General features: G+C 37.2%; 1 protein-coding gene across 2 annotated transcripts in view; it reads left to right on the top strand.

The window, feature by feature from the left end:
* The window catches only part of LOC126976473 (ecdysone receptor), a 252,619-nt gene extending 240,067 nt beyond the window's left edge, over positions 1 to 12,552 (top strand). For both annotated transcript variants that reach the window (XM_050824823.1, XM_050824822.1), the window contains 6 exons: positions 118 to 288; positions 2,508 to 2,800; positions 3,413 to 3,577; positions 4,246 to 4,407; positions 5,344 to 5,566; positions 6,751 to 12,552. In XM_050824823.1, the coding sequence (XP_050680780.1) occupies positions 118 to 288; positions 2,508 to 2,800; positions 3,413 to 3,577; positions 4,246 to 4,407; positions 5,344 to 5,566; positions 6,751 to 7,049 (1,313 nt within the window). In that variant the 3' untranslated portion in view covers positions 7,050 to 12,552. The remainder of the gene's footprint in view (positions 1 to 117; positions 289 to 2,507; positions 2,801 to 3,412; positions 3,578 to 4,245; positions 4,408 to 5,343; positions 5,567 to 6,750) is intronic.
* Positions 12,553 to 13,579: the final 1,027 nt, after the last annotated feature.

Below are 13,579 nucleotides of genomic sequence, written 5' to 3'. Positions count from 1 at the left end.
CTGAAGTTGTAGGCACCATTTAACTTAAATAATCCCAGAAGTGAGTGATATCACTTTAAAAATAACAAATTTTCAAGTTACAAGTATAGAAGCTAAAAGTACGCATTCTTGCTTCAGGTCGCGAAGAGCTGTCTCCAGCATCGAGTATCAATGGCTGCAGCACGGATGGTGAGGCCAGGCGGCAGAAGAAAGGCCCGGCGCCACGGCAGCAGGAGGAACTGTGTCTCGTGTGTGGAGACAGGGCGTCGGGATACCACTACAACGCTCTCACCTGTGAAGGCTGTAAAGGTAAGATCAACCCTTGATTCCAACGGGAATTGGTTCTTCGATCATACTTCCAAAGGAGATTGAAACGCTTCCATACATTCCTGGGCCCAGGTGATAACAAGGTGAAAGTAGCACCGTTTAAAAACTTATATTTTAATAATCCATAATTGATAATTAATTAATTCATCTTAATCGATTTTCTTTACTTTAATGTTTTTTGATTTGTTGATTGCAAAATGAGTTAGTTTTTTGTATTTTACATCAGAAAAATATACCTTTTTTTTTAATAGTATATTTCAACTTGTTAACATCAGGCCCAAAAGTCCCATTCTCCTTTACGCTATTCAATTTATTTTTTATGACAATAAGGGACGAGACGAGCAGGACGTTCAGCTGATGGTAATTTATACGCCCTGCTCATTACAATGGAGTATCGCTCAGGATTTTTGAAAAACCCTAATTAGGTAATATAGGCGTTGTCATAATTAAGGGGGTGAGGTTCCGAGTCTTACCCATTCTCACATGGACAGATCACAGAGGAGATCTCGGCCAATATTTTTTTATATATCGGCCAATATCACGTAATGTTTCCCCCCAGGAAAGCTGGGTTAAATTAAATGAAAAAAAGGGTGACTGTAATAAAATTGTAGCTAATAAATCTTAATAAAAAAATACGTTTATTGTTGTTTTTTTGAAAAGCGTTTCGAAGATTATTACGTGAGATTGGGGGCAATAGTTGGAAATCTCACGACATCTCACCGAATTCAAAAATGTAGGAAGGCTCGAAAATTCGCAAAAATTGCATCACGTAAATTACGAATGCTCACTAGCTATAAAAATACCATTGTTACATTTGGCAGGGTTAGAGAATTCTTATATCTACTAAGAATTCTATTTCGATCAAAATCCAGTGTTAATAATGTTTACATAAAATGTCATTGGCAATAAAAACGTCATTACGAGAAGCACTCTTATAACCTAGTAACCTTGTCCAAATACGAGAGAGTCCCTGTTTGAATAGTGAATTGGTGCTTTGTACTTGAATCATGGTTAAGTGTACGTGCGCGTTTTAGATGGCGCGTCACAATAGCCTGTCTGTGCTCTGTCTACATCACAACCCGACTGAATTGTGAATCATACTGCCAGTTAATTGTCAATTTATACTTTAATAAAACGGCGTAAGATTAAGTAAATAAAAGCATTTATTTTCACAAAATTTATTTCTTTCGAATTATTTTTGATATCACTTCTAACACTAACGCCGCTTCGGAAACAAAGGGTGCTCTGAGAGAAGAAGCAGCGCAAGAAACTCTTAAACCCAGTATTCTTTTTTTGCGCTCTTTTTAATAAAAATATATAATATTGTACTGGCACTGTTATTGCTATAAAGTAATCATAATCTAGTCCCAAATTAAATTATTATTAATTAAATAACGACAAGACTGTATACATTAATTACCACATTAACTTATACAGAAAAAATAAATCTATTCATTCAAATTAACACCTTATTTCGTGGAAGTAATGTTCAAAGTCTATTGTATAAAACTCTGCCTAATAGACGCGTAGGCAGAGTTTTGCTTTAGAAACTTTTTGAGCGTTATTGTAAGTTTAGTTGTTTATTTTAGTTCAATGGGGGCATTTTATTGTGAGGCGTTTAGAGGGGCGAGAGAGCGCAACGAATCTCACAGGATCTCACGTGAGGGAGAGTGTGTTTTCGGCAAATATCACATTGTTTTTTGTGATCATTACAAAATTGGCTTATATTATATATAAAAAATTGGGTATCTTATGTAATAACTTAATCATTTGGAAAAATCTCATGTGAGATTAGGGATGGGGGAAACATCTTACCAACAGAAGTGGGAAGGTAACGAAACGACGACATAAAGCGCGTACACCTTCCTTAAAGGTCGGCAACGCTCCTGTGATTCCTCTGGTGTTGCAAGAGATTGTGAGCGGCGGTGATCACTTAACAACAGGTGATCCGTACGCTCGTTTGTCCTCCTATTCCATAAAAAAACTCGCCTCATCTAATATATGGATGCCCTCTTATTTAACCTAAAAATAAACCCAAATTCATAACTATAATATTATAGTGTTATTAACGATAATATATTGGAATTAAGTAAATGTTTATCAATATGTATTAACTATTATCTATGTAGTTCTATTACAACCAACGCCTTTCAGACAACCTTTCCTGATGTAATACTATTTAATGATTCATTAAATTTCAGGGTTCTTCAGGAGGAGCGTCACTAAAAATGCGGTGTATATTTGTAAGTTCGGTCACGCCTGTGAGATGGATATGTATATGCGAAGAAAATGTCAGGAATGCAGGTTGAAGAAATGTTTGGCGGTTGGCATGAGGCCCGAATGCGTGGTTCCTGAGCCGCAGTGCGCGTTGAAAAGGAAAGAGAAGAAGGCACAAAGGGAGAAAGACAAATTACCAGTGAGTACGACGACAGTTGACGATCACATGCCGCCTATGATGCAATGTGATCCGCCGCCACCAGATGCCGCGAGAGTCGTAAGTATTTTTAAAAATATTTTATTAAAATTCTTAAAGTGAGAGTAAATTAAAGGAAAAACATCTTAGATCATTTATACGTCTAAAATCTAAATAGACTGTCAAAGTCTATAGCTGTGAAAACTTCCAAAAAAAATGAGGTTCACAGTTAACCTCTATTTTGAGCAATGCACGCACACTAATACAAAGTGACATACAAATCGCGAGTGTAACACATAGCTTGTCCCGCACACTAAAATAATAAAGCTGGCCTGTTATAATCGGTTATTTAGCAGCAACAGGATCTATAAAGACGTATAAATTATCTAAGAAAAAAAAAATAAACATTCTTATCTTTAATAAGATCGACAATTGTCATCACTATCGATGACTAATCAAAAAGTGGGAGTGATATTGCCGATATCGCGCGCTCGCTTGCACCTGTACGGACAGTCTGTTTTGTAAAGATATTTGAATATCGTAACGATAAGATATTTTTGTATGCAACTCGTATCGACTCAACAAGGACCATTACATGTTTTTAGCTACATGTTTGTCATTGTCTAACCATAACATATATGTAATACGAGCTATTAACATGTGTTGTTTTCTATGAAGCTGGAATGTTTGCAGCACGAAGTGGTCCCGCGGTTTCTATCGGAGAAGCTTCTGGAACAGAACCGACTGAAGAACATACCGCCACTGACGCCCAACCAACAGTTCCTGATCGCGAGGCTGGTGTGGTACCAGGACGGCTATGAGCAACCTTCTGAAGAAGACCTAAAAAGAGTTACACAGGTAATTACTATTACGCTATTCTGTATCATTCCCGAGGGGTTGGGCAGGGTTAATGCAAGTAGAAGAATACCCTTCTTCTTATATATGAGAGTAAATCAAGATTTACATTTTAATTGTTTTACAAATCATTTCAATTACAATATATGCATAGTGACACAACAATAATACTCAAATGTCAAAAACTGAAAGGCTTAGACGAGTATCACAAAAAAAAAATGTAAATTAATACTTATAAACACAGAGAGTTATTGAGTACAGTAGATGCATCAATCCACACATACCGTAAATAAATAGAGGCTTTGTGTGAGCATTTCATAAAATAAAATATATATTTCGAACTTCGTACCAATGCTATTCATAAAGCTTCGACAAAAATAGTAGAGTAATAATTCACAAATAAAATTTGAAAAACAAAATTTTATGAACGATGCGGGCCTTGAACCCACGACCTCCGGCGTTCCGTGCCGGTGCTCTAACCAACTGAAGCACCGACTGAATGAAGCCACAACCTGAGAGTTGAACAAAGCATACAAGATTTTATAGCGATACGTCACTCGAACGGTTAGCTCAGTTTTTTCTAATTTTATTTGTGTATTAATCCTAGAAGTGAGGGTTATCACTTTAAAAACATAACAAATTGTTTAGAGTAATAATTTATATATTTTCAGACCTGGCAACAAAGCACAGAAGACGACGACGGGGATACAGACGTAGCGTTCCGACAGATCACTGAGATGACCATTCTAACGGTACAACTCATTGTGGAGTTCGCTAAAGGCTTGCCTGGCTTTGGAAAAATATCACAACCAGATCAAATTACTTTACTAAAGGTAAGTAATAATAATTATAATAATATTGACACACTCTTAGATAAATTATCTTGCCCCAAACTAGGCATAGCCTGTACTATAGGTACAAGTCAACGATATATTTAATACTTAAACATAAATTAAATACAAATAAACATCCATGACTCGGAAACAAACATTAATATCATCATATAAATGATTGCACCTACCGGGATTCGAACCTCTAGCTCAGTAGGTAGGGTCACTAACCACTGGCCTATAGGGGTCGTCAAGTATTTCAATGACTGTTATCTCATCTTCATATTCTATAAAATACATAACTTTAAGGGTAAATGTATACACTTTTACAATAAAGTCCCAGCCACTGTTGAAGCATTATCTATAGATAAATTTAAATGTTTTATTTAAAAAAATGGCTCTGTTGGAAATTCTACATCTCCACAGCTGAATCTCTAAGTGATAACCGACAGCCTGGGACTAGATTATGATTATTAAAAAGAGTGCAAAAAAAGAATTTTTGGGAGAGTATTTTGCGCCGCTTCTTCTCTGTCAGAGTGAAATTTGTTTCCGAAGCGGTAGTAGTATCTAGTATATTAGAAATGACCTTTTTTTTGACGCTCATCATTTTTGAAAAACCCAAATATTCTGAGCGGCACTACAATCGTTACCTTGAGACATAACATGTTTAGTCTCATTTGCTCATTAATGTCACTAGCTACGGCACCTTTCATACCGATACACAGTAATGTTTAGACATTACTGCTTCACGGCAAAAAAAGGCGTCGTATAATCTACCCGGGAGTCTCTCACTGGGATGAACTCCCACGACACCCTTGGGCCTGGGACTTCCCTATTCTTTTTATTCCCCGGTGAAGCACAGGGCAAAGGCTACTTTACCCTACATGGGATATAATTTCGAGAGTGTTCTAGAATATAACTGAGCTATTATGTTTCCAGGCGTGTTCAAGCGAAGTGATGATGTTGAGAGTTGTGCGGCGATACGACGCGGCCACTGATAGCATATTGTTCGCCAACAACGAGGCGTATACTCGCGACAACTACCGCAAGGCTGGCATGTCCTACGTCATCGAGGATCTACTGCACTTCTGCCGATGCATGTACTCTTTGTCCCTCGATACCGTCCATTACGCGCTGCTTACGGCTATTATAATCTTCTCAGGTATGTTGTCAATACTTACTCCTACAGAATATAATATGCAGAAAATATTTAGACCCACCTGTAAACAAATTATGAGTGTACAAGCTGATGCCCGCGACATTGTCCGCGTGGACGCTATGAAGCTAGCTTATATGTTTCTCCAACTTTTATGAACATTCATGCATAATGCATTCATGTATTATCAGATGGATAATGTACATAGCATATTCAAAAAATAAATAATTGGCTGATTAATTGAACGCCTCGTTTCTAAAGAAATGATGGAAGATAATATCTTTTGTTACATCGTATGCCCAAGCTATTAGCGATTCAGTAAAATTTTTGGTATTTTTATGTTTGTGTGTTTATTTTTTGTTTATTGTTTGTCGATGCTCTGCTTGATGCTGAGCAACTGCGAGCCGGCAAGCATTTGCCTCGTATGCTGTCTCAGAAGCACACTGATTAGATATTAGATGAAGCTGAGAAGCTACTTATTCAATTGTTTCAGCGGCTCGCTGAGAGAAAAGATAGCGAGTCATAATCACACGAAATTAATTAAATTTAACTAGCTATCTAAATAGCTATAGACTACAGAATTTACAACATAAATAATTAAACTACGCTATATATGATAAAAATATTAAACAAAGAAACTAAAGAACTAAACACAATAATTAGTTTTTACAAGATTATAGCAGTCATCTGTCAAACTACGTTGCACGTTTCATACAATAGAGTGGATCCCTTTCTTCTTACAGAGTTGCGCTAGGCTGCTCCTATATTGAGAAACACTTGAACATTGAACACTATGATAAAGTCCCTTAGATAGCTAGGTATATTTTAAAGTCAAACAAATATTGTTAGTTTTGTAAGATTAATTATTAACATTAAATTACATAGCAGATGGTAATCAGTGGTTGGCTCTGCACAGGTTTTCCTCGTAAGCCAATCAGAGGAATTTAATACATGAAAGGAGCCTCTTTGTTTCTGCTTTTGAGACTAACACTGTTATTTTATATAAGGCATCAAGAACAATGTATGTAATTATAATTAATAATAAAAAAAATGCATCACTGCAGTTGGAAAGAGTGCTCGAACGGAACCCGAGAAGCACAGGGTCGAGTCCCGCATTATTCATAAATTTTGGGTACAATTTTAATGTGTATGGTTGCAGTTTGGTGTTAATTTAATCATTAAATTTTCAGATCGGCCTGGTCTAGAGCAGCCGCAGCTAGTGGAGGAGATCCAGAGATACTACCTGACCACACTGCGGATGTACATCATGAACCAGTTCAGCGCTTCACCCAAGTGCGGGGTGCTGTTCGGCAAGATTCTTTCCGTGCTGTCCGAAGTGCGCACACTGGGCAACCAGAACTCCAACATGTGCATCTCCCTGAAGCTCAAGAACAGGAAGCTGCCGCCGTTCCTCGAGGAGATCTGGGACGTGGCGGACGTGTCTACAGCGCAGCCTCCCCCCATTATCGATAGCCCCGTCGACCTCTAGCCTCAGCGCTGCGTCAGACAACGAGACCATGGGCTGGTCTAAGCCCCACACATCCAGGAGAGAAACGCTCATAGACTGGTTAGTTTTAGTGAAGTGCACGAACATTGACGTCATCCGCCTCTGGCCGGCGTGACGGCGGAGTGACGACGCGTGCGAGATTAGTGAATATATTGTGCTGTTGAACGTTCGAAGTATATTTAGTGTTGTGCCGCGGCGTCGACCTGCGATAAGTACTTTTTTTATTTCATTTACGACTGGATAATGAGTTGGTCACTCGCTACTATGTGTGATAATATAAGTACACCTTGAGATGGAAGTGTGAGTGTTATAGTTTAATATATGGAGAGTTTCTATTGGAAGTAAAAAGTTTTGAAAGTTATGTTTATTTAAACGAAATTAACGGAACTTTTCGATTATTTATATATATTTGTGGCAGATGGTTCGCGATGTTGACTGTTGATGTGTTTGTTTGATTTAAATGCCCCGTGGTCAAACTTCGTCGGAGCTAAGTAGCACTCCATAGAGTCTAATTTCTAATTTGTAAGTGCAATAATATTTATACTGTTAGATTTAAACAAAGCATTAACTTTTAGCGAAATGTGCTAGGTCTAAAAGATTTCATAGTACAATGTAATGGTGTTGTCGATGAAATTCTGTATGGTATATATACCCATAGTTGAAAGAGAATGTTTTACTCGTCAATTTGTAAGTTTGACCACGTGTACGGGCTGACTGTTTGTTTATATATAGTTTATATCACACGTTATCACATCCTGTCGATTTGAGTTCCGATACATTAATGTCCTGTCCCATGTGTATACATAATTATAATTTATCGCTGTGATTACATTTACATTTTGAAATATCTTATGTAGGTTGAATTAAGTGCGTCTTATTACCATTTAGGTATGCTACCATCGACAGTAGCTTTCATATTATAGTCATCGACCGTTTCTCAGTTGTAAAATATAAGTATGTTCAGAGTGATATGTTTCTGTATGTCAGTCTAGAATATCGATTTTCTTCACAATTGTACGGTCAGCAAGAACATGTGAAACGTAATTTAAACTCATTTAACATGTTAATATTTGAAATTTGTATTATATTTACCGAGTTATGTTTTTGCTGACTGTACAAGTTTGATATTGCTTGTTATTACTTAAGCAACATTAACATACCGTACCGTAAGTCGCCTAAACAGTAAATATATAGACTTTTCGTGTCATTTTCCTTACTGGAGATAGATTTGGCTTGCAATGTACAAAAGATAAAATATACTCGGGTAACGTCGGGTGCATTTTAATGGCAGCTGTTTCATTGAAGGTAGATTAGTAACGGCCCTTTTATTTTAATAATTAGTATTCCAACCTTTCTATAAGTTTGACTAACAAACAGTTTTAAGTAATTTAAAATGGCAGCTATTATTGGAATTCTTATTTATTCTTTCTTTCTTTCCTACGACTTTGGCCGAGCTTAATCATGGGAACAATATTGGTATAGAAATTAACAAAAGCACTCAACGTTACCTCACCAGCCAAGTCCTCCTCCAATACTTGTGATATATCGATGTACACAACAAATTAACTGGAACCAATTGGAAACACATACAAAATGCCTTAATTCGCGTTACCTGTACTCATGTACCTACGTTGTTGATGTATGTCATAGTATATAGAACATAAATTATCGATCTCAATACCGTAAGCGTTGTTAAATCGTTAAGCGTTCACGACTCATTTGCCGTTTGTAAACGTAAACAATATATACGAAAATTTACCTTATGTTCATTTGATATCATTTGAAATTATTTGCAGATCGTTGTAATAGTAAAGGTCAATTTCGAATGTAACGCCCACGTGTTAGAAATGGCGTCAGCGTGACGTCAGTATGTAAACAGTACTGTTGTTTGATTATACCTGGAAGTATAGGGTTACTTTTGAAACATAAACCATATCGATCTACTATCAATTAGTTCCTTTATCTCAAATTTAAATATCAATTAAAAAACAAAAACTCAAATTATATTTGTGTTTCCATAGTAACCACGATGACGTCACAAGATGGCGGCCATCTCATTGCGCGGGTATTATATAACTGAAACTTCCTTCATGTTTGTATTCTAGAACGCCTCTTAATACGTAATCAGTGTTTTGTTTCATTTATGTACAGTTAAGACGCTAAACAACGGATTTTGATCACGGATTACGTCGTGAGAGGCATTCTAGAATAGTTAACTTGGTAATATATTTTATATAGATGGTAATGTGTTTACGATCAAACGAATCACAACTCTAAGATATCGCTAAATATAATGATAGTGTATAATCGTTGTGCAGTGTCCGTCTTAAAATTGTTCGTTGTGTGTCGCGAAACAGACTAATCGTTAATTATAGTAATAAAACGCGTTTCATCTCAGAACTCTCGCGAAATCTTCAATACCCTTAATTGATAATTAATTAAATAATAAGGCCGTGTTTGCGTGTTGAATGTCTTCTTGGCATGCCATTAAATGTAAATTTACACGACGTATGTTTGTGGTTTTTGATGCATTTGTAATAATTACGTGTAAAGCCTTCGTGAGACGATCGAACCGGCACCGCGGATCGCTCGCTAGTTCGCTTCGAGACAATTTTTCGACTTATTTATAATCGTAGAGGTAGGACGTTAAAAAATAGATTTACAAAAGCACAAACTGAGTGTCTTAGCTGTGTCTGTTAGCGGCGTATTAACTACACACTGCCATTTAAAACGTATTCCCACGCGCTCGGTGTGAATGTGAACGGTGTGTATCGACATCGTATCGGTCTGACATTTGGAGTGACTGCACTCCGCGAATAACTTTACGCTATTCGATGCCTTATGGCTCAGGTGTTAAGGTGTGAATCGCATCGCATACTTTGCATCTGAGTAAGTAACAAAACTGCCATTCGATAAGTAATAATTATTGTAATCATTCGCTAGCCGTTCATACTAGCTTCGTAGAGACCGGTGTCCGCGGGTGCGCTCTCGTATTTGATACATATTATTCAATTTCGAAGTTGTAATAGATTTACTAAGTATTTAATAGTCTCGCACGAGATAAGTATTGAGATACCGTAAAATAATTTGTGTCTTAGCCGTTAATGACATTAGTGTGACGTTAAGTTTATATCGCTTATGAATGTAAGCTCGGCCATGTTGGAGGGGATTCCACGCCGGACGGAACGAAGAACGACACGAGAAGACTGCGCATGCGCAACCGTTGACGGATCAACTGTTCTATTACCAACCACTGACTTAGAATATGCTAGCGTATAGACAGCCCGTTACCAATTTTGATTTCTCAATATGTGCGTTACGTAGTGGTAAACTTTACCAGTGGGAGGCTCCTTTGCACAGGAAGTCGGCTAGATTATGGGTACCACAACGGCGTCTATTTCTGCCGTGAAGCAGTAATGTGTAAACATAACTGTGTTTCTGCCTGAAGGGCACCGTAGCTGGTGAAATTACTGGGCAAATAAGACTTAACATCTTATGTCTCAATGTGACGAGCGCAATTGTATTGTGTTGTGTGCCGCTCAGAATTTTTGGGCTTTTCAAGAATCCTCAGCGGCACTGCATTGGCCGTATCATATTAGTTGAACGTCCTGCTCGTCTCGTCCCTTATTTTCATAAAAATAACACCTCCCAGCCCGATAATTTGTGACCAATTTTGATTTGGCAATATGTGCGTTACTTAGAGGTAATTTAGTTTAATATTCAAAATACTAAGGAGCTATACCGACCGTGGCTGACTGTTGATGACTTAACAATAAAAATCGATTACACTTACAATAGATTCGCTATTCTTTTCTATCTTGCTGTATCTTCGTTAGAAATGTTTTCCCACGCTTTGTCTGTCTATACGCTAGTATATGTTACCAACGCTTTTACAAAGCACTTTCTGTCGAGAAACACTGCAACAGTAACCAAGTGACCAATTCTGGCACGACGTCTGACTAGCGGCAGACAAGTGCCCACGAAACTTTGTACATAAAACCCTTTAGATTTTATTGTCATATGTTTGACATATGTTTAATTTTATTCATCTAATAAAGTACAGATGGCTGTTGTTATTTTTATATTATTTGGGTAGATATATATTTTTTTTGTAAAAGACCACTGTATTTATCTTTTCTAAGCTTTGTAAGCGTTAGGACTTAATATTGTGGAGCTGCGATTATTGTGATTGAAAAATTGAATTATTATTTACGTTCATATGCGTATTCGATTCGACAAAATCGTTCTAAATATCGTTATTTGAGAGTGCAATATGTACAAATATTTACATATATGAATTGTACAGTAATTTTAGTTTTAATTTCGTCGGCGTACATTCTATACTTGTTATGCCGACAGTACATCAGATGGCATAATAAACGATATCACAGTGGGTTGGGACCCCAACTTATTAAACTAATATGTTTACTTAAGCTTAAGTGATTAATTTTTACATAGAAGTGATAGGTGACCGTTATATTTAAATTTGCTAATTTTGTGTAGCAGATTAGATTTGTTTACTATAAGGTAATGTACATTTCTGAATTGATTTAAAAGTGATTTAGTTGTTATTTAGAATCGAATTTTTATAAGTATGGCAGCCTCAGCCTCCGAAACCAGTGCGACTGCAATTTCCGATTGAAATTTATCCGTTCTACTAACAAGCTAAAGTCGACTCTAATTTATATAACAGTGGAATACTTTTACGTTGTATTCTTTGACTGTATGGTAGCTTCGACTGCAGAAAGCAACTCACAGTACTTAAAGATTGGATAAAACTGCTGTTTAGTTCTAAATTTCCCGGCCTTTTTATGTTCAGTTTGGGAGTACCTGTTATTATAAAATTTTGAAAATTGTCAGTTAGGGCATTATTATTAACTTTAATCATAGAAATTATTTATTTTCATGGAAGTTACAGAAGTATTGAAAATGATCTAGAACTAATTATCAGTTTTAACCAGTGCTTTAAATATTTTGTCTGCAGAAAATACCTTAAGTCTGAATAAGTTGATATCTAATGGTTGTTTCCAATAAAATATTTTCCCTGTCCGTATAGTTAATGTCATTTAAGTAACCGCCAGTATTGTACATAAGTGCTATTATTCTAGAATTGGTTACATGACGAAAAAAAGAGATAGATAGACGTGCTGTGGATCAGTGACACATATCTATCTGCGGACAGGGATATATAGATACTGGAAACGCCAAAACCGCCATTTTAGCTCTACGAGATAACGCGTTGTAACTTTTATTTGCATCATAATACTTATTGCCTTAGTAATGTTATATTATTTAACTGCAGCGGTGAAGAGAATTAGATATAGAAACAGACATGACTATGTTAAAATTTTAGAGAGTCAACTTTTATAAAAGATATAATATCTATTAAACAAATGATGAAAAGGTGTGTACAAAAAGAGGAAATTTGTATGAAACATTGTTATGCGAATAAACTTACACCTCAATATAAAATTTAAAAATATTACTATTGTTTTTCATTTCACACCTTTCTTTAAGCTATCATTAATTAGTAAAAGCTTTCGCCGGCGGTGAATTTCTTGCGAAACTCGTCATTGTGGAATTTCACATTTTGTCGTGAGTAATAATATGCGGTGCTGAAATTCAACAGCTGGCATAAACCTGTACCCTTAGATCAATTATACTTCTAGATAGACATGTGACAGCTGTGAAAACTGCCAAAAAAAGTTGAGGTTGTCTGTTAACCTCTATTTTGAGCAAGACACGTACGTGTACGTGTGTACGTGTACGTGTGTTAGTGTACCTAACACAAAATGACATACGTATCGCGAGTGTAAGTCCTAGCTTGTCACGCACACTTAAGTAATAAGCCTGGCCTGTTTTAACCAAGCAGCAAGAGGTTCTATCTAGACGTATAAATTATCATCCATCCGGGTTATCCGGAAGGCATGCTAAATTGGCTTTAAAGAAGCTGGGCGTCATAAATATAGCACATCAATACTTTCCATTTTAGCGCAGGTCCTGCCACAGTATTGTGGTACTCTCTGGTCTGGCACACCTCAGTATCAGCTCGAACCATTTAACCGCGTGCAACGCAGAGATGCTCGAATTGTCGGGGATACAGTGCTCTGTCAACGACTAAATGTCGTTGCGTAGAGACGTCGCTTCTTTGTGTGTCTTCTACCGCATTTATCACGGGGAGTATGCCGAACAGCTATTCGACCTGATTCCTGCCGCCAAATTCCACCTTCGCACAACACGCCACAAATAAGGATATCTCCACCATCTGGATGTGTGGCGTTCTTCCACAGTGCGGTTTTCAAAGAACTTTCTTTCACGTACGACCAAGCTGTGGAATGAGCTACCTTGTGCGTTGTTTCCAGGACGATACAACATGTGTACCTTCAAAAAATGCGTACACCTTTCTAAAAGGCCGGCAACGCTCCTGTGGTTCCTCTGGTGTTACAAGAGAATGTGGGCGGCGGTGATCACTTAACATCAGGTGACTAGTAGGTACGCTCGGCTGTCCTAGC

The sequence above is a fragment of the Leptidea sinapis genome, chromosome 41, assembly GCF_905404315.1.
Source record: "Leptidea sinapis chromosome 41, ilLepSina1.1, whole genome shotgun sequence".
Classification (NCBI taxonomy): Eukaryota; Metazoa; Arthropoda; class Insecta; order Lepidoptera; family Pieridae; genus Leptidea; species Leptidea sinapis.
The sequence above is the reverse complement of the archived record's forward strand: the minus strand, read 5'-3'. Positions and strand labels throughout refer to the sequence as shown.